The sequence below is a fragment of the Notothenia rossii genome (genome assembly GCF_949606895.1).
Source record: "Notothenia rossii genome assembly, chromosome: 9".
Classification (NCBI taxonomy): domain Eukaryota; kingdom Metazoa; phylum Chordata; class Actinopteri; order Perciformes; family Nototheniidae; genus Notothenia; species Notothenia rossii.
Window position 1 is genome coordinate 62,910,831 of NC_136907.1, and position 25,344 is coordinate 62,936,174.

Below are 25,344 nucleotides of genomic sequence, written 5' to 3' on the forward strand. Positions count from 1 at the left end.
GGTTGTGTGTCATATTTATCCAGTGTAGTAATACATTTGCATTGATTTAGAGTCATAAGTCAATATTGAAGCTTTAAAAAAAACAAGTTTCCTTTAAAAATGGAAGAATATTTCATAAAAATGTTTGTATAAGGTGGACCAAAATAAAATGTACAGAGGTGTGTCCTACTTGTCCAGTGGAGTTGTACAATGCTGTGTTCATTTGGAGTTACTGGGTCACTATACACCTAAGCTATTGACGAAATAGACTTCTCAATAAAAACTGCTGAATTTGAGTATTTAATTGGAATCTATTGAAAAAGAAATGAAATTATCTTTCCATCGAATACATTTCTGAACAAAAAAGGTGTGCCACATAACACAAATCTATTATAGGCTACTTGATGAGCAAGTTTGCACAATGTATTTAAAAGAGAATTTGGTTAACTTTTCTTCAAATGGTGATTTATTGACGGTCCCTAAATACAAGTTAGAGTCTGTGGTCAAGAGCAAATGCTCAGGTGTGAGCTAACCTCTGAATGCCGAAAATATTGTGTGAAAACTGAGAAAGAATATAGCCCACTGATGTGAATTATTCAACCTAAAACTATCTTCACTGCGGTTGTCCAACAATGCTCGCCTGTGTGGGGTTAGGTACCAATACTGTAAAGATATGTACCTTCTTGTATTGTTTCACACTTGCACCACGCTGTATCCTTGTTTGACAGGCAGCTGGGTTTTCTTTTTCTTTGTCATTTACATTGGCGGTCTGAACCCTGATATTTGCATTACCGCCACCTAGTGAATGGAGTTTATAAATATAACTGAAAAACACCTGCTGGAAAGGACAACATTTGGGCAGATTTTGAAAGGTGGTTAATGTTCTGAAAAGTTAATAAAAAATGACACTTTGAACTTTGAAATAACAATGACCTCTAGTGGTGATAGTTCATACTGTAGTTCTCCATAAATCCATGGTTAGGGGATTACATCACTCAGGGGTGTCCAAACTACGGCCCGGGGGCCAAATGCGGCCCGCTGACAATTTTGAATCGGCCCTCAGCAAATTAAAAAACTATAATGGAATATGGCCCACAAATGAAACTTGTGCTTGTCTTATAATGTACTTCTTAAATATAAATGTAAAAATACATTACACAGTAGTATTCATGTGTAAATAAGACCACTTTTCAAATAAATTCAGTCAATTCAAGTTGGAAAGGTTTTCTAACATATCTTAGTTGATAAGAAAAGAACCCAATGACTTATTTACATAACAAGCTTGAAATAACCCCTTCCTATTTCTCCTCATTATAATCAATCTGAGGCTTCTGTTTTATGGGATGAGCTGCCAACACTCACAAGCATAATTTACCTACATTTGATTGATTTTTTTGAACGCCCCACATTGAAAAAAGTTTGGACACCTCTGGATTACATAAACTGAGTGAAAACCTACCTGTTTTATGTCAATTAATTGTGTGTTCCCTGTCAGAAATGGCCGCAACAATACAGTCGATTATCCTGAATTGTTCATACAATATCATCTAACTTTGTGTTGGATATTTTCTAAACTCATGTTTTTGTACAAGTAATTTATGTTTGAGGAAAAACAGGAAATGTTATGGATTATCTTGACTACAAACACACAGATTAAACATATTGTGCATTTTCTTAAAGAGTACTTTGTGTCATAGTTTAAGCACAATATTTATTTTGAAACCAGTGGCATACGTTTTTTTTAAAAATTAAACATAGTTCAACATTTTTTGCTAGAACCAAATTTAAATTATCATATATACAGCTGACAAAACATTTTGAGTGTGGCAGTTATATGAATATTAAAATATAACGTTCCATGCTTAATTTAAAAAACACTTATTAAACCCAGCATCACTAAACACACCTTGACTGACACTGCTCAGGGTAGCAAGTGGCATAACTCTTTGGCCACTATGTGTAAACGTCTATGGTAAACATACACAACGTTTGAGCTGCATTACTGTTAGTTATACTTAACAATGATGAACAAATATGTACAACACATCTCATTCATCTATGGTGGCTATAGCTTACTTAGTTTATTGTAACTGTTGGCTTATCATTGGTTATAAATTGCAGCTGTTTTCTTTCATGCATTGAAAGTTTTGTCAACTTTGTCTTTTACAAAATAATGAACACATAAGAACAACATCATATCCCATACATTTTGGTTTTTGCCACACAGTCAAATCCACATTGGGGCTATAGCAGTTTACATAGTTTATTGTATTTATTGGTTTAGTATGTTAGTAGAATTGGTTAGAAATGTGTCATTAATACATTTAAAGCAGTTTTGTCAACGTTGTCCTTACAGTCATATTTGTTATGTTATTAAGAACACATCACTTTCATCCTAACTTGTATTTTGAGCAATCAAATTGTCCTTAAAGTGTTACAAAAGCCTTTCTCCACTTGGTGGCAGTATGTGCATTTGTACTGTTTCACTAGGAACTGTATCTGTGTGAGGTTTTATGGAGTTTGACTCATCTCATATTCAGTCATCTGATCTGACAGAGGCAATGATGTGAAGCCCTTGATCTCAAATGTAAGTACTGATGGAAAATGATATAACAACTCAGACAGCTCGGTTCTAGAGATAGCTGAGAAAAGAAATCAGAGAGCAAGCGGGAGGCTTTAGTTAAATTACAAGGCAGATCAAAGGGTGAGGAAAAAAGGTGAGAGAATATGTCTGAGCACATTTGCAGCCATGTAGGGGGTGTTGGATCGAAAACAGCCTCTAAGTATTTCAGCTGAACTTCCACACTCTCCCTTTCAATATTTGACATATTGTTGTGGAAACCTGCATTCTTTCTTTGTGTTATCCAAATTAAAATACATTGGACCTGCTGTCAAAGAGAGAAAGCTAATGTTCTTCACTACTCCAGTGTAACATGTATTTGAAATTGTACAGCAGCCCAATTATTTTTCTCTCACACTAAAATGGATTCAACATTTTATGGGAAAGGTCATAACCCTATATTTATAACATCTCTGAAAATGATATAAATTAAAAGGGTTCTTAAGATATTAAGTTCACAAATCTGGTAGCATGTTACCATATAAGGCACGGTGCAGCCTAAAGGAAAAGGCACTTCAGGGTGTATTGAGCTGAGGAGATTTTATTGACAAGTGTTTTGCCCTGTTGAGCTGATATTTCAAATATGGAGACTGTGTGTGTAATGGTTGTGAAGCAGTCAGTCATAAAAGCGCTGTGAACCAAAGGGCACGCTGAAAGTCAAAAGGCTGAGAATAAACTTGGGTGCACTTGTGCAGCTGTGTGTGCTGTGAGCAAGGGAGAAGGTGAAAAGCTTCAGACACAATCAATAGTTGGGAATAGTAATGTGTCTCCTGTATGTGTGCACAGAAGCAGATGCTGAGGGAAGGGGACTGCAGAGAGATGACTTATAATTCCAGTGAAATTGAATAATATAATTGTCCCTCCATAGGGAGAACAATGTGCCCTATCACTGAGTAGAAATATATTAAGTGTGAGTTTGATTTTAAAAACAATTTGAGAGCTGGGATTGTTAAATGTATTCAGATGTACTCTGAATTCCCATGTTGTGACATCAAACAGCCTCTGCTGTAACGAAGGTCAACCTACAAGGACAGATCCTGTGTATTTTAGCAGTGTTTAGAGGCAGATAGGGTGGCACTTGATTTATTTTGACGTACTTTAATATTCATAATCTTCATTAAACATTGCTGCCCTGACCCAACTGCATTTTAAGTTTTTCTCAAGGCATTTTTCATTCCCATAATTTGTAACCTCATGACAGACATGGAAACATTGCAGCTCCACACTAGAACCACAAAGTATTTAGCTGGTGTTCACATACTGGAAGCACTTTGTACACAGCAGCTCTGTATGTGAAGCGTGGCATTTTAGTCTCCCATAGGATCATGGTCAAGTACATCTTGTTAAAACCATCCTGAGGGGGGTGATCGTTCCATTGTCTATACACCAAAACAAGACAAAGCACTTAGTGTGTTCTCAACATGTGGCTGTTTTTTTCCGGTGTGGCAATGCTCGACAACAGCTGTCATCTCTGACATCATCACTGGAGTGCATTGGCCCTTTTTAGGTGGCAGTGTGCCCCGGTGCATGGTCAGAGGGTATGGACAATTTGAAGAAGAACAAACACATACTTAAGAAAGGTAAATACAATAGATTTGAATGTTGTGTGAGTTAAGGGCTTTGAGAACACAATGTAAACCATTTTAAGACCGTCAAGTTGTAAATCTAAAGCAAAATATATTTTTCTCCATTTCTTATCTATCACAGACTACACCATTAAAGACACAGGACACAGGCATGTTGAAAATCTTACAATGTATATAATTGACACAAGATTTCAGATACAACAGCAAATGAGACATTTGTATTTTTTAACCTCTTTCCATAGATTTCTGATAACAACAAAACCAAAGTACATATAAACAAGAATTAAAAGTACTTTTTTTCATCATAAATTGGCACCTTTAAGAAATCCCTCTCGTATTCAACTCAGTGTAAAATAGAGCTGTCTTTAAATGGTGGCATATCCAGCTTTGCATTTTTCCCACTTAATGAATGAGGGCAGGATTAAGGTGCACAAGCTGATTTGAGATCAGCACTAAGGACCTTTCTCCTGCTCCCTCTCACACACAGGGGCTTTGGTTTTACACTGGTTCATTATAGTTGAACAGGAGATGTCTTGCTGGGCCATGTCTATCTGCATACACACATCCTCAATCAATAGTCGTTTCTGGAAGGTGTTGACTTGCGTATTGATCGACCATCCTGTGATGTCTTTGTGCAGACAATGCCATTTATTGGCCTCATAAAAGTGCAGGTTTTATAAAAGGGAGGGGGACTTTGAGCAACAAATTAATGAGATCAAAAGGAGGAAGAGGAGAGAGGGAGGGGTTGTGCAAATTTCAGCCGATGACATTGTGAGGCAGTCATTGAAACTGAAGTTGTGAGTCGCAAGTCGTCTTTGAATTGGAATGTCACCATCACAGTTGGAGTCATTTCTCATTCTTTACAGGGGTTTCATGTGGACTTTCACATACATATTCAGATTTTTCTCAAGGGTCACAACAAGAAGTACCATGTGGTGATATTACTAATTGTTCTTTGTTCAAAATGTATATTTCCCCCCCCCACTGGATCATCCAACACTATTGAACCTCTCTTTTTGAGTCAAAATAGGGACCCCAACACTAGACAAAGTGTCAATGGCAGTCACAGGCAGATTTATTTAACCAGGGACAAACAGGAAGGACAAACAGGCATACACACAGCAAACATTGCATTCATTAACTAAGCATATCTAAAAAGTAAATATGATCAACAGTTAACAGCCTCACCCAATTCCAGAGCAGTAATAAACCAAGTATCTAACAGATGTGCTTCTTAGATCTTGACTGATCTCCCAACAACTTAATTAAATCTGCAGTATTAACCAATTTGTAATCTTTTTTTATTCATGACATATCATAGTGGATTGTTCCAGTGTACAAATGAAACCATGATGTAATTTAAAATATGTGTCAGTTTCTTTCCTACAAGATAACTGTATCTGTCACACATGATACTGACAAGCAAAGATATAATTAATCCAGATCGTTTGAACATCCCATTCTTTAAGAAATTAGCTATTTCAATATCCCGTATCTGTCAGTTTAAATGCACTATTCAGTGACGTGAATCCAATAAATGTCAATACATTTTATTTCTGTGCCATCCAAACAAGATTTATAAAGGCTCCATCGTCTGTCCCTCTTTTGCTTTATCAATGAAAAAGAAGTGCACACATCCACACACATACACACATGCAACTATCATCCCATCATCCTGCACACAGCGTTCTTAAATGAGAGCTTTGACATTTCTTTGAATTAAAATGTGGTATGTTTTTCCTCCCCAGCAAGCTTCTCATCAGGAAAAGTTGCACACTGTGTGTTCCCACAACATTCCTAGTAAGTTTGACACGTAATGAAGCACTGTGTCATTTTCTTATTGCCTTGCCACCATGTAGAAGCATGAGGAACGCTTTAAAGGTCATTATAACCGATGAGCAGGGAGAAGGGGGTGGGAATAAAGAGGCACTGATATAGAAAAACATTGCAAGGAAATGGAAGGCAGATATGTATAAGCTTTGACAGATGATGAATGAAATACGAATCGTAGCATACAATGATCTGGCTGTTATAAAATCTTGATACCTAATTGGCTATTTTCTTCTAGAAAAAACAAAAAACAAATCAAAAATATGTACACTGTTGTGTCTGCCATACAACTAGTTGAAGGATTTAAAAGACTGTGATTATGGATTCTTGCTGAAATTAGACAAAAAAAGCAAGACATTGCGATTATGATGCTAATCAAAGGAGCACTGGGCCTTGGCAGAGAGCACACACAATTATGCATATTATATTTTTGCTCTTCTGTGCACAACAAAAGAATAGTACAAAAAAAAAAAGTCTACATGACAGCAGTGTTTCTGCTTCTGTACATTTCTGCTCAGCTTCACGTTTCCCAAATCATGAACTGTCAATCATTTGCTGTGACGGCAATCTTAAACCGACTCCCCCATTCCACATACTCTACAGTGCTCTATAGTGGGAAGCTGCTGTCATCTGAGACCTGGCCCAGCACAGATTGTGTTTTGCTTACACGAGACTCTCCAGTTGATCCTACACAGCCAGCAGGGTCTGGAGAGAGAGGGAGATCTGCCCCAGCAGGGGGAATGTAGGGGTTGAGTGGATGGATGGATGGATGGTGCATGGGTCACGTTGCTCCCACATTAGACGATCATGTCGTTGTGAATGTGATCACAGCTATTATTAGGGCTTACATGATGAAATGGCAAAAAGTGCTGACGAGGAGTGCTCACGTCCTCGTTCTGCCAGTGTGTGTGTGTAAGTGTAATAATGATGTGAGGCTTAATGTATTACGAAGTCTGCTGGGTCGTGCTGTCCAGATTATCTCCCACTAAAAACCATCAATATTGTCATTCAATTATGTTTGTGTTCGTTTGCGATAAACATTTGGGAGTGATGAATCCATGTTGGGGTCATTTGTGAGTTATTAATAAATAAATAATTCTAATGAACACAAGTGCTGTTTTGAAGAAGTGGAATAACAAATATATGTATCTGAGCGCCACTGTGAAGCCCCATTCTCCCTCTCCCTGTGGTGTCAACACCAACATACTGTTAGCAACATAGTCTTACACACATGTCTACAGATATAATCTCAGAGAAACCCAACACCAGAAACAAAACATAAGAAGATGCGAAAAGACCAGCTCTAGTGGTGTGGTAATATAGCAAGAAATTAAAGAAGAGAGCAGAACCAAAACCATTCATGAATACTCTTAATTCCATTTTGTTCTAATTTAAAACCAAAAGGAAGTTCGTCCAAGTGATTTTTTGTGTTTAATATTTATACCTTTTTTTAGTTTTGGCAAAGTAACTAACCCCCAACATCTCCTCCCTCCCCTTTCCGACTCTCCCCAACCTCCATGTCCCAAACTCAGTCCCAGTTTGTAGATTCCCCCGTCAATTATCGCCGGAGCAGCAACATGAGCAGTGAAAGAAGGTAGATGGGGATCCCGGGGAGGTTCTGGTTGGCGGAGGTTTTCACCTTCTTGTTTTCTGGAAGGTAGTCCACGGGTCGCTGGGTAACAGGGAGAATAAGGCGCGGGCTACGGGCGCACACGTCATCAGCGCACACGCCACTTCCTGATCCGCTGACGTCATCACCTACAGACAGAAGGTCAAGAAATTAGTTTTTGTAAAATATGCAAAGAATTAAAAAATGATTTATGATTTTCATAGAATAAACATAGTAAGATCACTGCCTTATACTCATGTATTTTAAACATACTTTGCACATACACTATTTGATCAGCTTCCATATGAATAAATGAGCCATGGGGAAAGCCAAGAAACAGGATGAGGATTTCACCAGCATCTGTGTCATCAGCATCAGTACGGGGTACAAAATATGACTTCAATCATTTAAAAAGGCACTTTGATTTAGGCCAGGCATATTTATGCCTTCATCTTAGTTCCACATGTACTGATTTTTTGTCATTTTGCTAGAGTTTATACAAGCCAAGATAGAAGATCAGATGAGTAGAAACAGAGTCACTTCCCTTAATCTAGACCTAGTTAAAAAGTTTCTAATCATTAGGGAGTTTTCTGGGATGCAGTTTCTTGTGAAGTGTTCTTCGAAAACTTGTGGGCTGTGTTGGTAAAACTACTCACTGGTGTCCTGAAAGTCCACATCCTGGCCGTTCAGAGCATTCTTCAGGCGGTGCGTCATGATCTTCAGCTGCATTATCTGTTGCCGTATTGTCATGTCTGGTTTCGTGATGTCGATTTCCACTTCAGGGTTGTTGATCTGGCTGGCCAAGCCATCGCCCATCACTTCGGGAAAGTACCTGGCAAACATGATTTTTTTTTTTTTTTAACCACAGTTAATTAGTGAATATGTAACATGCTGAACAGTCAGTATTGTCAATTTGTCAATGGCAGGATAAAAACACCTTAAGTTCTCTTCATTTTTGAGGATTCTGTTGAGTCAGTTGCTTTAACATATCCTTATTAGGGGACAACACAGTGTAGATGCTTTCAAAAAAGGCCTAAAAACACATCTTTTTAGAATAGCCTTTAACTAGATTTTAAATCCCCCACATTATGCCATGCCGGCATGAATGTCATAGCTTTTTATTATGTTGTTTTAATTGTTTTAAAATAGTTTTTTATTGTTTTTGTTGTTTTGTTTCACCCTTTTTAATTTTGTAGCACTTGTTTTGTTTACGCAAATGAAAAGTGCGCTTATAAATAAAATATGTTATTATTATAATTATTATTATAAGCCTAACAGTGGTGGCATATACTATTCTATTCTGTAAAAATCTGGTTGAAAACCTGCTATTAGCTATCATAAGCTACTGGTCATACAAAAGAGAACATTGGTTGCTGTAAAAACAACCCAACACCAAAGTGCCAAAAACTGCACTTCATCGAATTGCCACTTGAGAGTTGCTCCATCCCAATAGAGCCCCTTGCAGAAATAGGCACGTTTACAGCTTGTTCAATAAATTGGTTTTGGTCTCTAAAGCTAATTCCTACTTTCATGACAACTGTATGGGACGTGAATCTTACTGACCATCATTTTTTAAAGATATCAATTCTTGTTTTTGCCGTATCATATTTTCTTCATACAGTATGGTTGATAAGCCTTACCTGGCACGGCTCATGCCGTTCCAACATTTATCCTCGGCCCCTGTTCCTGTGGCCACTCTGTCACTGCAGAGAACACTTGGGAGAGAAACCCAGTATGGCTGCATTTCCCTCAGTCTCATGGTTACATCAGACACCTGAGGCAGAGTTGACAGCAGCACATTTGTGAACTTTTATACAAAATCACAGCAATAAGGTACATCAAACAACAGATAAATACATTCCTTCTCCCTCAATAACCAGTTTCAGTGTTCAGTCATCTGAATCATTCATCCATTCAAGCATTCAGTCCCATCTAATCGCCCCATAGTTGCTGTGTAAAGGTGAAATGGACAACAAAAAGGGTTTGATTGCCCATGATGAGCAATGGCTCTTATGTCATAAAACCATTACTGTGAATAGGCTGGATTACGCCATCAGAAAGCAATAAAAAGGACACCGATTTTTTCGGGTAAATACTCACCAGTTTTTCCATTTTATTACTGCTGGTTCCCAACCTATCCTCCACTGTAACCTTCCCTTTCTTCATGATGTCGTCAGCTCCTGTGCTGCTGGTTCCTCCTTCTCTGAGGTTGCCACAGGCCTGGAACAACTGAGTGACAGTGAAGTAAAGACAAGACGGAAATGTAGAGGGACACACAAGAAGGGAAAAAGTTAGCAAAAGGGTGAAATGAGGATATTCAATCAGTTTTGTTTTGAAAATGTTTATGAAGTTCATTCAGCTTTTAAATCACTGTAAGAACCAAAACAGAGCTACGCTTTTATCCTCTTAAAACCTTTTGAACTAGTAACATGAACTGTACGCCACCAGACTCTCTCAATAAACGTTACTTCCCTACCATGTGGTTCATATCCTGGATTTTTATTGGGGTTGGTGTTAACAAGAATGAAATGTGATGCCCCTGAAACCAGGCTTTTGAATAGAATCCTATAAACCCATACTCATACTGTATCACCAAAGCATTTAGTTTGACACCAACTTATGTATAAATATACTAAGTACACATAAATCGATGCATTTAAAAGCCAACAGCGACAAGTGGCGCTGATTACTTGCTACATCCCAAGAGTCAATCACAGGATCACACTATTCCCCTTATGGGGCTTACATTTTACAAATGGAGCCCAGGGAATAAAGTAAGACTGCAGTCAATCTGTCATCCAATCTGGCCTGCTTAGAGGAGCCTCAAGCCTTTGAACCTTCACACATAACTATAAAATAATCCTGTCTTAAGCTTCCAGTTATGTCTGTCAGCATAACTCATTGGTGTTGTGTGGTTCACAGCAGATAGAATAATGGACATAAAACATGGCATTGACTCCGTTACACTAGAGTAGTAGCAGACAGGCCTGAAACACATTAAGTTATACACCCTGCAGTTTTTCACAGCTGTATTAGATATGCTTCCATTTGTAGTAAATGCATAACACAACATATGGCTTTTGATGTCAACAGATTATGTAAATAGGAGATAATCTGTCCAACACTCTGACTACCATAATACTCAACATGAATGACTTCTGTGGAATAAACGCAGACTTTCCACAAGAGATGAAGATGAAGCTGAAGTTGTGTGATGATTTCCAACTCAAACCGGGTCAGAGGCAGTCTGCTATGCTATGGCTCACCTCAAACAGCTGGACTCTTTGACAGCAAATCGGCACAGAGGAAGCTTTGTCTTCCACTCAAAATATACCATGTTTTCCCCCTTGAAACAACTGAGCCAGATTTCAATTGCTGCCAGTGCAGGATCACATGAAACTATTCAACTGTAAAGTAAACACTTGGCTGGCAAGCTGTGTCATGACTCATCCTTTTATTTTAAATGTAGGAGGTGTAGCATTGAAACAGCAATAATGTGTTGGTTGGACAGGTGTTAACTTCACAAATGAATATAGGGGCAACAGTGGAGCAGAGGGGATACTAAACTGACAAGTAAGGGTATATTTTACTCCAACTTTCTTTAACTGACCACTACTTTTAGCTCTTTACCAAGTGGTTCTGAATATTATTCCTGTGTAACATGAAATATTTATGACTGAATAATCAAGAGTCAGCAAATATGCTTCTGCAGGACTATGTGGTTGTGCTTTGAAAAGATTTGATTGACAGAAGGCTTGTTACTGGCAAACAATGACATCTGCCATATCATTTTGTTTACAACATTGCTAAATCCTGTGCGTGACATCACACCCACTGCAAAGAGCACGGACAAAACACTAATAGAAACAGAAATACAAATATAAAAATGACATCTTTTGTGTGTTTATGCAGCAAATAATTTTCATTGTGACAGTATAATCCATGAAGCTATATAGCAGGTTGCTGATGGAGGTTCCCATGTTGCTACTGTACATGTTCTGCATTTTGCAGAAACTTGTGTTTGGCCTTTTAAAATCATTTGAATATAATTTGCATTCTGCTATGACTATAGCATTATGTTGGTAAAAAACACATAAACAGTTTGTATAGTTAATTCAGCTTCATGTGCATGTACCAATGTTTGCTCCTATACCTTGTTGTTGATGGGCTCTATGTTATCCATCATGGTAAACATGGCTTCTGATATGCGAGTGGGAATGGAGAGGACCACGCTATCCACACCAGATGGACCATCAAAGCGACCAGCCACCTGCATCATTGTTTCTACGGAGATGGGAGGTACAGTTAGCGTGAAGAAGGGTTGAAACGTTTCATGTGTGGCACACTGGTATTCACTGCAGAAAGTAGCATCATGTGTGAAACTATGAGGAACCATATGGCTGATTAGATGCATGTGTAAATGGCTGTCTGCTCCCTACCTGCCAGATGCCTCCACTCGGTGTTGAGGTCCGCCTGGTTGGCCAGACAGCCCTTCATGACATTGCTGCAGTAGTTGGCACAAGGTCTGGCGGAGGCCATGCCGCGGCAGTGGGGACAGTACGTCATCGTCATCATGGCCCGCATGCACTCCTGGCTCAGCTGCACCTGGTAGGGCAAAGACAAAAATAAACTTACACCACCTGGATGAAAAGTTACTGTTTTATGATTTAAGCAAATATGATATAATAGTCTTAAAGGTCACCTATTGTGAAAAATCCACTTTGTCATGTCTTTTCTACATAAACATGTGTCTCCTCTGTGTAAAGAGACTCTGAAAGTTTCAGGAAAAAAGATTTGCTCACTTTTTGTCCTGATCCATTTATATATAACCTGTCTGAAAATGAGCTGATCAGATTTTGGCCACTTTATGATGTCATAACGTTTTTTTGGGTTGCCTAACCATTAGCCAATAACTAACCCCCCCCCCCCCCCCCCCCCCCCACCTTATCACCTGAATCTCCTAGAGCACTATTGCGATCTTTTTAACCAAATCTCTCTCAGAGGGGCGTGGGGAGTGGCGCCTTATTTTCATATAAAGTAACAGACAGAGAATCAGCCCTTTTGAAACAGGGCTGAAACAGGGGGGTTGATGGGATGCTACAATAGGCGCGTTCACACCGCAGTACTTTTCCCACTTTAGTTCCGATATAGTTCCGAAATGTTGCGTTCACACCAAACAATCCGGAACTAAAATTAGTTCATGAGAACCTTTTCACCCCCTTTTCAGTCCCTGCTAGAGAGCAGGAACTTTTGTGGGAGAAAAAGGTTCCTATTTCTGCAAACCACGCCCCGTAAAACTCCTAAAAAGTCATTTTATTATCCTCGCATTAGCATTATTAGCATTAGCATTAGCCCAGCGCACAAACGGAGAGAGACTAACTTATGGCAACACAAAAGAAAACATGGTGGAGATGAGGAGGTGTCTTCTACTGAAGCCAGTCCCTAACTCCGGGGACTTCCGCCCGGGGACTTCGGGTGGCAGTATACGCCGTGAAGTTGTTTGGGGCCTGCCAGTAAACCCAAAGCAGAAGAAGAAGAAGTGACGTCAGCGGCTTCATTTGCCTAACCCTCCCTCACGGACTTATTCCGGTGTGAACGCGATCTGTACTTAGTTCATGAGAACTAAAGAGTTCTCATGAACTAAGTTCTGATTAACCTTCGTGGGAAAAGTACTGCGGTGTGAAAGCGCCTAATGCATGATTTTGTTGGTATTTCAAGCCAACCACTTCAGAGACATGTTTTGTATATAACTGAGAACTATAATATATTGATGAAAAACTGTATAATAGGGGACCTTTAAAGATAAAAATGACAGCAGCAGTTGTTCAAAAGGTATATTTGATGTTCTCTTATAAAATCACTACAGAACAATACAATTCAATATGTTATACCAAAGTGTTCATTTTCTAATCAAATAAGCAGATGAAAATGTCTTTAGCCAGACAATGACAGTCGCAGAACAGTGGGAGGTCACCTCCCATGGTGACCTTTTTTCAAATTGCACCAGACTTTCATTCAGCACAGTTTCCTTGGAAACCACTTTGGGAGAATTCGCTTTTTGTTTCACATGCGATGAAAAGGCCCTGACATTCATACAAGTATTCTCAGTCCCTCAATCCATCCTTCCTGCTCCTTCCATTCCTCCCTCTCTATCCCACAAGGCTGTTCCCCTAGGAAAGGGCCTTGGTGCGTGAAAAGTGAAACTGGGTTAATACCAGTAAGCTCTGTTCGCAAGAGAGTACAGCTATGCATACAAAACCTCAGGAAGTGTGTGTGTGTGCGTATGGGGAGAGAGAGAGAGAGAGAGAGAGAGAGAGAGAGAGAGAGAGAGAGAGAGAGAGAGAGAGAGAGAGAGCGAGAGGTGGAATGAGCCCAGCTACGCATACAAAGCTCCTCTAAGCTGACATCTGGGCCAGCCTGATGCCTTTCCTGGAAACAGTTATTCTAACAGCAAAGACACAGTTAAATCCAGATTGTAACAAATATACAGTGGGAATAGGACAACAATAGGAATCAGGTGGGAAAACACATCATAGAAACTTTGAACATTCTGCCGGCATGTCAGCAGTTTACTATATAATTGGACATAAAAATGTTCTCAGACTATGGACAATAACCGTATCCCCTGATAAATATAATCAGCACTAACAAATGCAGCATATTGTGTTTCTCACAATTCTAATGTTGAAAATGTGGTTGTAAAGTTTTAAACAACCTCCATTGTGTTCTGTTTTATTGTTTTTTGCGTGGCTTTTCTCATCGACTATTTATATCTCTATCAACCCAATTTCCCCAGAAGGATCATACATATTTAATCGAATCAAATTTGTTCCACAGTTTTTTTTGACACAGTTTCAACTCCATTATAGATAATAAATCTTCAACCACATTAGAGAAAAATACAAAACAAGCCATAATTGGTAATTGCATCTCTTTTGGAAAAAGAGATCAATAAAATGTGATAATTATTGCCAATTGCACGAGGAGGACAGTTTAAAGTGAAATAAGTGACACAGAAAAGCAATAACCCCAGCACATTCCAAGGCTTAATCTCGAGTCACATGAGACATGACTCAGAACCTCACTCCTGCCCTCCTCTCCTCTCCTCTCCTCCCCCCATCCTTACCCTACCCCTCATTGGCCAGGGATGAGTCAGATGAATGTTTCTTTGGTGAGAGAGAAAAGTGATGGAAGGGAGTGTGCAGGGATGAGTAGAGAAAAAGACTGAAAGCGAGAGGGATAGGGGGCCGGTTCAAAAAGCTGCACGATTCAAGAAAGGGCGTTGGCAGGGGAGTAAAAAAAGAACCCAGGGCGATGTTAATGAAATAATTATTAAGCAGAGACAGTCATTAATCTTGTTTCTGTTACATCATCCATACAGTATTAATGATAGGAGTCTCAGGCCGGGCACAACAGACACGAAACAGTGTGTAACTCCTCCGCAGCGCTAATTGGAGGTTGATGTTGACAACTTCCTCCGTAACCTTGGAGCTGTGGTGCACTGGGCGTGATGAAGGAGGGGCCGTCAAATTAGAAACAGTAATAAGACTCATGAGCTGCAACCAAGGATTATTTCTACTATCAATAAATCATTTGATTATTGTTCCGTTACTGAGAAATTATTGTTATTAAAATATCCATTACCAGGAGTGAATGGGGACGTCCTCAAGTTGTTAAACCAATTGACAAACATAGAAAAGGGATAGAAGAAGCAAATCTTCCAATTAAAGTAACCTTTTTGAAATCAAGCAACATTTCTAAACACGCTCTAAAGAGCTGTTACTTGATGCAATACACACAGACACACGCACACACACACACACACACACACACACACACACACACACACACACACACACACACACACACACACACACACACACACACACACACACACACGCGGACTCACACACACTGATTTGATTCATCTTCATACTGGCCTATCAAGAGATATCAAAAGAAAGTTTTAGGTTTGAAACACTCTTTGATGTTTGCTCATGTAGCTCTTTGACGAGACTGTGTTACATTTTAATATCCATACCCTTGTGCTTGCTTCACCTTCACAGCATGCTCCCCACACCTGTCAGTCCCTTCTTGCTTGTGGCAATTACGCCCCGAGTCTCTCCTGCCTCTCTAGTCTCCCCATCTCTCTACTTCTCTTCGCCCTTCTGTAATTAGTAAGGATATATGAGGGACCTCTCCCCCCTGTGTTGCAGAGCAGAACAATCCAGACTCCTTGCCTCCAGAGTGAGCCATGTGGCGCGTGGCCTACTTCCTCCACTCCCATACTCGAGGGAATAAAACAGTCCAGAAAAAGTTAGGGACACAGTAACTGGTGCAGCCCGGAGTGAAGCAAGGGAGGAATTAATACCGTACAAGAAAAAAAAGAGACTGCATCTTACTTTTTCTGTCTCATAAAAAATACCCTTCAAAAAAGGATTCAGTTCTTACTGCATCTCAGGCTCTTGCTGTATCCCCTCTAGCTGTATTATTTTTCATCTAGTTTCACAATAGTTCCTATTTTTCATGGCTAATCCAACTCAAACATAGCAAGGATGCATGTGATCTGAGTTGGTGGAGAACACAAAAACTTGCTAGAAAGCATATGAAGCACACATACAGTATACACAGAGAGGATTTTATTCTCTGCAGCTACACTTAAACAGTGTAATGTCTCTGAGCAGTGTGTGGTAAACATCTCCAGTCACTGGCCCTTTAACAGGCACTACTGTACACAGCTATAAATAGGAGCGGCTGTCTCATCAGGGCCCAATCAATCGAGGATAGAATTACAGGGGAAAGGAGGGGAAAGATAAGGTCCAAATTAGTATACCAAGCTAATCATGATAAAAGGACAACGCAGGGCACATCCATGGTAAAATATCAACTATAAGGTTTATGTACAATTTAATGGGCAAGCAAGGAGAAAAAAGGATTAAGTGAGCAGAAAGATAGAGAGTGCTGGAGTTTGTCACAGTCTTTTTTCCCCTCTCGATTTTCCTCTCTCATTTGTTCCCATCACAGCACAGGACTGTTCCAATCTGCATAAGTACTGCACAGTGCTGATTGTTTCCCGGGGAGCGCAGCAACACAGACTGACACACAAATTATGAATTTGAAAGTGAACAGTTGGTTGCAGTCTGTACTTTTTGCAGACAAGTTGTACCAAACAGGCCTTGACTTGAATGACTTAAAGACAAATTAGACATTGTGTCTGCTCCCACAGCTCAGAGGATCTCGCTTGGAAGATCCCATTAACAGAGATTGACCAAGTGTGTCCATTGTGACAATGCTCTCAATACATGTGCACTTGCCCTCCCTTTTACGACCTGCACAAGGCAGTCCACGACCTTATGCAGAGTGGTGCATCCCCTGTATTAGCCTTGGGATGACATTTTGTAATTTTATAAGAGCTGTGATCATTCTTAACACGTTTTCCCAAGTGGCCTTGTTTAATGAACACATCACTCATTGTCTCTCAGCACCAAAACAATGGCATCAGTTAGGAAATGTGTATTAATGAATAGCCACACAGGGGAAATGAGCATCGCAGTTGGAGAGGAATGATGGAATGATGAGGTGTGTATGTGTGTTTCTGTGTCATTAAGCACTTGTTTGCTTTAGTGTGTATATGCATGTTTGTCTAAGGCAGATGCTTATCAGTTCAGAGTCTTGTGGGCAGAGCCCTGCAGGGAAAATAAGCTACTCTGGCCATTCTAGGGTAAACCCATGTGACAGAAAATCATGAACAGCAATTACAAAACAACATGCTGCCCATGGTAATTCTGATCCCTACTCCCTTGTGTGCTTGCTCGATTTTAAGCTAAGCAATAATTACACTTGTTGCATGTTTCCCTTAGTCCCAGGTCTATCAATTTTACTTGTCGCTGTCACTGTCTGTGTCTCGTTATTCACTAGCTACCTCTTATGCCAGACTAGCTGTGTTTAGCAAGTGGCATAGCATGTAGCTAGTAAATAGCTTTTCTGATTTTATTGCACTGTGGTTAGCTTGGCTTTCTTTAGAGAAGACACTTAACTGGCTCCGGCCTATATAGCAGAACTCCTCCATCGCTACACCCCAGCCAGAGCATTAAGGTCGACTGACCAGCTGCTGCTGGTAGTGCCCAAGACCAGGCTCAAAACCCGAGGGCACCGAGCCTTCGCAGCAGCTGGCCCTAGGCTCTCGAACACTCTGCCCCTCCATGTGAGGTCGGAACCTAAGGGTTTTTAAATCCTCACTAAAGAGACACTTCTTCTCCCTGGCCTTCTTGTCAGAGCGGAGCACGAGTCACGACATTTCCTTGTGTTTGATTTTTATATTTGCTGTTGTAATTTATGGTCTTCTGTTTGCGATCGTAGTAATGTGTTATTTATTATTTGCATGTACAGCACTTTGGCTCGACCAAAAATCGTTTTTGAAATGTGCTATATAAATAAAACCTGATTTGATTTGATTAATTGAGGCATCATCAGTTCCTTTTGTACACCTATTCCCTGGGCCAAAGTGAGATAATGGAGGCCAGACTGTCCCTCTCTGATGCTGGCAAACAATATAGTATTTTGCCACCCACAGATGTAGCCTGAACGTCAGAGTGAAAGAGAGAAGAATCATATCGATTTTTTCTTTAACATGCATCTAAATGTGTGGCCTTGCAGTCATGTAGCAGATCAACCTTTTAGGCATGTCCTTTTTTCTCTTGCCTGAGTTATTTTCATTCTTACACAAAGCCTGACCTGGTAATATTTCATCAACTAAAGAATTGTACAGTAATATTCATTTCTGGCGCAGCATCTGTCTCGGAGGACATATGTATTTTCTCATGGGGCCACTGCTCTCAACTCCTTCCTTGTCCATTGTCTGACAGGAGGCATTTTTCACCGGTGCATCACTACTGGCCACCTCCCTTTCAGGAGCTGAAATTATTTCTCAGTCTTGCTCTGATCATAACCTTACTCTTATCTTATACACAGAGGGGACCATTTCTCTAGGGAGATATTAACCCTCCCTGTGGCCTGGGGAGACATTTTTCAACGTGGAGCTGACATTAACTGTTGTTGCAGGGGGCTGATTGTCTGAGCCGGGGGCCATACTTTATGGAGCCTCTCGTTTCCACCAACATTGATCTTCCACAGCTTTATGCTGTGCGCACAGACGGGTAAAAACAGGCCTGTGTGTGTGTGTGTGTGTGTGTGTGTGTGTGTGTGTGTGTGTGTGTGTGTGTGTGTGTGTGTGTGTGTGTGTGTGTGTGTGTGTGTGTGTGTTTGGGTGTTCACATCAAAGAGGAGAGATAGTGTTCACAAAGGAGAGATGAATACAGACCCCTTAACACAAGAACACCAATGACAATGTATTGAGAGAACATTGGCCTTGTTGCAGATTAGACACCAGTAAAAAGTAATGTGAAGCAGTAAGTTGCTTCCATAAAAAGACAATGAAGCTATCCAGCATGTGAAAATGGGACTAGAATGTAAGCAATGAGACTAATCATTGATATTGGTTAAAGGAGATGCCAATAGAATGAAAAGAAAATAAGAGAGAAAACATTTGCATTGTGGGAGGAGAGATTTTACCTGGGACACTTTGCGCACCACCTCCCCGCTGACCACCAGCCCCTGAACAAAGGACCGTGTTGCCACAAATGTGCGTGTGACCATCGTCTTCATCATGCGGGGGGTTTCTCCGAAGGGCCGTAATGTCTCTATCTGCTTGGACACACACTCCAGGTAGTCCTCACCTGCAATCAGCATACACATTTTTTAAGGTCTTTATCTAAGTTGAGAACACATCGAAATATTATGCCGTTATAGAATATAAAGCAATGTCAAATCTTTAATAGATTATTAATTAGGATGATATCCTTGACAGTGTCAAAGCCAATTCATAGTTTCTGTGGTTTATCGTATATACATACTTTGTATCACTACTCTTCTTTCTGAAAATGAATGTGAATTAATCCATGCATTTGCTCTTGTGTTTAGTGTTCTACGAAAAATCTGGACGTACTTATGAAATATTGCTTGTTCGTCTGGTAGAAGAGCTTCTCCAGCAGCCGGGCCCAGAATTCATTGAGCACCTCTTCAAGGTTGACGTTGGAGCCTCGGTAGTAGTTTCTCAAATCCGTGTACAGTTCAGAGAAGATCTGGGCATTCTGGTAGTATAATAGGCCAAAGGTTTGATGGAAATTCTCCTGTAGACTAATCGCAGAGCGGTTCAGCAACTCCAGGAAGTAACCTAAAAACAAATAAGGAAAGGTAATGTTTTTAAACACATAATATCTCATATTTATGATGTTAGCAATCACACTCTAGTGTACTATTTGGTTCTGTGGTGTTGTTTCGCCTCCACATCCTCACGACATCTTTCTCACCCACTATACATCTAGTGTGTACTGATCAATATAAAGTAAGTTGCTTCTTCTATAAGAAGATGTGTTAGCCTCTCAAATCCATTAAGCTGTCTGTAATACTCCTAGATACAGTAACTACTATACCAAGGAATAAATGATTTGACTTTCACTGCTTTATAACAACACTTGCCCACTTGTATAGCTGAAGAATGTGAGAGTTTACCTAAAGGGAATCTCAGAGAATTGACCGTGCTTCAGGGTGCGATGTATACATGCTGAGGATTTACAGATAAAGGAGAGTCACTACACTATACTATACAATGTTGCATAAAAGGTTTCATACAAACCATCTACATTCATGAGGGGGAGCCAAGAAGTGACATAGGCCTCTACATGCAATGCAATCAGATACAATTCTTCAAATAATTACAGCCTCAAAAACAGAACACTTCAGAAACCCTAAGGTTAAACCGTCAAATTAAATTTAGCATTAGAATGAGCAGGTGTTGCTAAAACCAATGACTCACTGAAATGCATATCGAGTCTTCCGTGGCCAGTGGCATACACATTTGTACAACCGTCTTGTGTGTAAACAATGTTTATAAATGAGGCCCCTGCTCTGCCAAGTGTACGGCAGCATAAGGTTCAGCACAACAACATTGTTCCCGAACCATCAATCCATTCAAGGCCAACATTTGCTTTGCATCCCCACACACACACAATGGGTTCAAACCTGATGCAAAAGTGTGTGTGTGTTTATCTGTTCCTGTGTGTATACATGTGAGTTTGTGCGGCAGGAGGATGGGAAGCTGTAGTCTGCGGCTGGGTTTATTTTGTAGATGTCTGATCTTTGCCTGCCACTCGGGAAGAGATGAGGAAAGGGGAGATCTGTGGCCTCGACAGGGGACACACCGCCCGGAGTTAGCTTATTCCTCAAACGAAGCTGTTTTAATAAACATCATAACCGGCCAAACATACACAGACACTTCAGCATAAACAAAATAAAAACACACCCTTCTACTTACAGTTTCCCTGACGACAACATATGGAACAACCTAGCCAAAATATACAGAAGCAAAACTCCGACACTCCCACATGTGAAGGGCCTGAAGACAATCACAGCACTTGGAGTTAGATAACATTTTAATATGCTAAGCTCATCCTGACCCATCTGCGTGGCATTATCTAAGCACTGGCCTTGGATACTGTATCTCTGTTCTGTTTTCCCACTCATTAAGGAAGACCAGTTGGCCTGTTTGACTGTGCTTTCTTTTCAGACTCTGAGCTAAAAGGTCCACTCTCTTTAGAGCTCTTCATTTGGAAACATGTATTCTGTTCTGAATGTTAACAGAAATGTTCTCCAATGATTTATTTGTAATTCCACTAGAATATAACCGCTACATACATCATTTCATACTCTTGGTTCAGCATCATTTGATGTCCAACCTACGCTTAGTGAGTGATTCCAAAGAATGTACCCAAGTCATTTTGGAAACATCAAGGGGCACTCAAGCCAAATCCAACTATGTTTTGGTTTGGAAAGCCACACTCTCTTGTTCCGTGCCATGACCAGCTGCCCTTTCACATTTGCCTTAGTTGGGGTTACGCCCAGAATAATGTCAGTGTACATTATTTATAAACGGGAGTTAAAGTAATGCTGTCAGTTACATTCTTTTTGATGCACACAACTTACAATGAACTCTGGGCATACATGTGTGCTCCTAAAGGTTGCATAAAGGTTATAGAAGACTGATATCTCTAAGAACCTAATGTATGTCATTTTAATTTTGGTTTTGGATTTTGGGCTTTTGCTGTATTGCGATGAAAACCTGAACCTGCTCTTCATTGGTGTAATAGACGATAAGCAAATAACTTTTTCAGTTTTTACATTTAAATGTGTATGTTATTGTTACTGTACGTGGCCATTTTATTGTATTGTACAAAACAAATATAATTGGATGACAAAAAAGTTGGGGTACCAGGTTAACATTTTGTGATATATTATTTATAAATAAATAAGGGGAAAGAATAACAAGTCTATTTTTAAAAGGCAACAAAAGGCTGATGTAAATCTTTTCAATAAGATAGAAAACTTTTCTAGCAAGATCCTCATTACAGCTCTAAACCTTGGTGAGCAGGGCGACAGACAATTTAATGAATAGTGTGACGCGTACATCTTTGTGTGAGACATAAATCATGTTTTAGATCATCCTGCTTGGAGAGATAATTGCTTCTGACAGGCAGCAGTAGTATGCACCGTGTTGGTTTAGTAGCAAGACTTCCTAGCTGGATGGCACATCATCCCCTTGCTCCCTGACCTCCTGTCACTCAAACTATCTGGACACACAACTCTGGATCAGCCTCAAAGTACCAGGAGAGCTGCGTCTGCACACAAGGACACGTGTCTGTGCATGCCAACACACAAAAACATACTTAAAGGAGTCAGCACAAAAGCACACGCACACACATGTACACAGAGAACTTTAAAGTGACAGCGCAGCACATCCATGTGTACACACAGACAGACAAGGATCACAAACACACACTACACAGGGTACACAGTGGCAGGCAGACAGACGGGAGCTGCTGTGACAGGTACAGCTTTGCTTTTAATCCCCATTAGAATTCATTCCTGCTGTGTACCGTCAGCCATACAGTAAAAAAATGGCCTTAAGTATGGCTAAGCGAAATGGGTTTCAGTGGAAATAGTTTTCAGGTGATGGGGGTGAAGTTATTTTCTCCATTAAATAAATTATCCTCATTTCTGTTTGCATTCTTTATGTAGTTAGGGCATGTTTTTTATGTGCCCTGGGATCAACACATGTGGAGGGCAGAACTTGCTAAATGGTATCATGCTGTCCGGTTCTCCTCTGCCCTTCAGCGTAAGTGAATAATGATCATCATTAGTATGACACCAAGCCCCCCGTGCATGTGTGTGGGCATGTGCCTTTGTGTGTGGAGATGACCTTTCTCATTCTTCATCTGTTTGCGTCTCCGACATACAAGCTCACCACCTCCCTCAGCCCCCCCCCCCTTCCTTTTACTCTCTCCCTCAATCTTCTATCATGCCATAAAGCCTAACCTCCACCTTCAATCCCCCAGCGTCTGTTCTCCAGGGAAGGAGTGATGTGAAAGGGCGACTAATTGCTTATATCCCAGCACATTGGGTGTGGAGGGGACAAGACCGCACAAGTAATAGTTGAGACACTTTCTCACAGTTTCTGTGTAGGAACACTTTATTTCTCCTTGATATATGGATTTGAAATATCAACTTAACCTTCAGCGAGTGATGTCAGTTAGTGATGAGGACTAATAATTGCTACTTTCCTAGCTACTGTATCTTGCCCTGTAATTTGTATCATTAAGAAATACATAAGGAGGTTACTTAATTGTAGGCCTTGGCTATAATTCAAAATTGTATGTGTATTAGGTTTATTATTTTAAACTTCACTTTGATTGTTTCCTAAGTTATTTTGCACAGGATTTGCAATAATGTCTTTATTAGCACTACTGGAGAGTATCCTTTTTAGATATCATTATAATACTTAAACCCATTAGCTTAGCTGTATTGCAAAGATGTCACAGTGACTGAACACTCTTAAATTAACAGCAAACGTTTTTGGTTCATGGGACAGTAGATAAGGCGAATCTCACTCCATTCTCTCCCTCCATCACATTCTGCCTTTTTTTCTTCTCGGTCTCTAACTCAGACACACACACACACACACACACACACACACACACACACACACACACACACACACACACACACACACACACACACACACACACACACACACACACACACACACACACACACACACACACACACACACACATTAAGCTAAGTCAAGCATGTGCGTCTTAATGACTTTCTTCCCGCGGTGAGACAGGAGTTAATGATTTCATTTGTAATCACATTGAGCTTCACATGCCGGCCACCTTGACATGTCAGAGCCTTTTTTTAAACTCTATTCCTACATTTACATATCCAACCGTTTCCAAAGCTGGTCTGAAGTAGTTTTTCTTCTTCTACAGCCTCTTGGTCTTATCTAAATCCATGAAGTGCTTAACACCAGACAAGCAGCCTCTACCTCCACGTGCCCTCTCTCTCACTGGTTTCTCTCTTACATCAGTCCTCCCCCTCCTCATTCTGTCTGCCGTGTCAAGTTGTGGTATTGACAAGAGATTCAGTGTAACACCGAGGAACCATTGATGTTCCTCCAACTGCCAATCACTCTCACTGAGGGCTTGGACTGATCCCAAGTTACTTTCTCACACAGAGGTATTAACTGACCGAGGCTTGTGCTACTCACTCAAGGATCATTCAGATTCAGGGTTCTCATACAGAGGCTTAACACGTCTCGAAACATTGGCCACTGCCTAATAAATGTAGAACTCACAGCAGCTTGATTGAATGATCTAATCAAAAACCGGTTGGTGATAAAGTAATCACAGCCTGACAAGAATCACTGAATCTTTAACGACTTGTCTTTTCTCACCTAACTCTCCAGTGAAAACTCATTTTGGTTTCAGTTTCCTACAATTGGCAGTTAACTGTCTTGCGAGTGCAGGGAATGTTTTAAAGCACAAGGGACAATGCTGAATTTGTCCATTTGTTGTAACGAATCCAAATTCTTGGAAAAGCTATTTTCTTTCTAATCACAAGTTTGTTTTATAGAATAATTATACTTGACACACATTTAAATGGGATAAAGTAAAGTAGATACTCACTGATGTTGACGCATAAGTATAATGTAGATTAATCTAAATGCTCACATACTGTACAGTAACTGGCCATAAATAAATAAACTGACTGAGAAACATGACAGATTAACTGTGAGCCAAATACTGACATGGGAGATTGAAAAGAAAAGGGAGTATGACAGGGAAACAGAGCCGCAAAAGCAGCCATTGTATATCTCTTTCATATTTGACAGCCCTAATTCTATTTGTCCATTTGGCAAGAGCTGAATGATAATATTAGCCGGATGGTTCTTTGGCAGGGAGGAGAGAGGCAGACAGACACAGAGAAGATGAAGCATATGCCAAGAGGAGAGGAGAGGAGGAGAAGATCAGGTGCTATTGGTGCATTCAAAAAATAAAACTCAGAAAGCATACAGTTCCTCTGCCAAGGCTCAGGCTGTACACTGCTCTAAATGTGTTATTCTAATGATGTAAAAACTAAGCTGCATCTGGGTCTGATCTGTGTTGAAAAACAAAAACATGTTGATTTGCTGAGGGCTGCCATGAGTTTTGGGCAATATCCAAATCCTTCCTGGGAATATTAGGCGTTTGCACAAGAAGGAATTGTGCAACATTAATGTGACTCACGACATGAGTTCCAGCCGTTTGACTTTGTCATGTTGCTAC

At 40.2% G+C, this 25,344-nt stretch overlaps 1 protein-coding gene across 2 annotated transcripts in view; it reads right to left on the minus strand.

The window, feature by feature from the left end:
• Positions 1-4,339: 4,339 nt before the first annotated feature.
• The window catches only part of gpc1b (glypican 1b), a 63,029-nt gene continuing 42,024 nt past the window's right edge, over positions 4,340-25,344 (minus strand). For both annotated transcript variants that reach the window (XM_079648329.1, XM_079648328.1), the window contains 8 exons: positions 19,629-19,856; positions 19,196-19,359; positions 12,064-12,229; positions 11,778-11,908; positions 9,725-9,853; positions 9,265-9,398; positions 8,281-8,456; positions 4,340-7,773 (listed from right to left, as the gene is read on the minus strand). In XM_079648329.1, the coding sequence (XP_079504455.1) occupies positions 7,574-7,773; positions 8,281-8,456; positions 9,265-9,398; positions 9,725-9,853; positions 11,778-11,908; positions 12,064-12,229; positions 19,196-19,359; positions 19,629-19,856 (1,328 nt within the window). In that variant the 3' untranslated portion in view covers positions 4,340-7,573. The remainder of the gene's footprint in view (positions 7,774-8,280; positions 8,457-9,264; positions 9,399-9,724; positions 9,854-11,777; positions 11,909-12,063; positions 12,230-19,195; positions 19,360-19,628; positions 19,857-25,344) is intronic.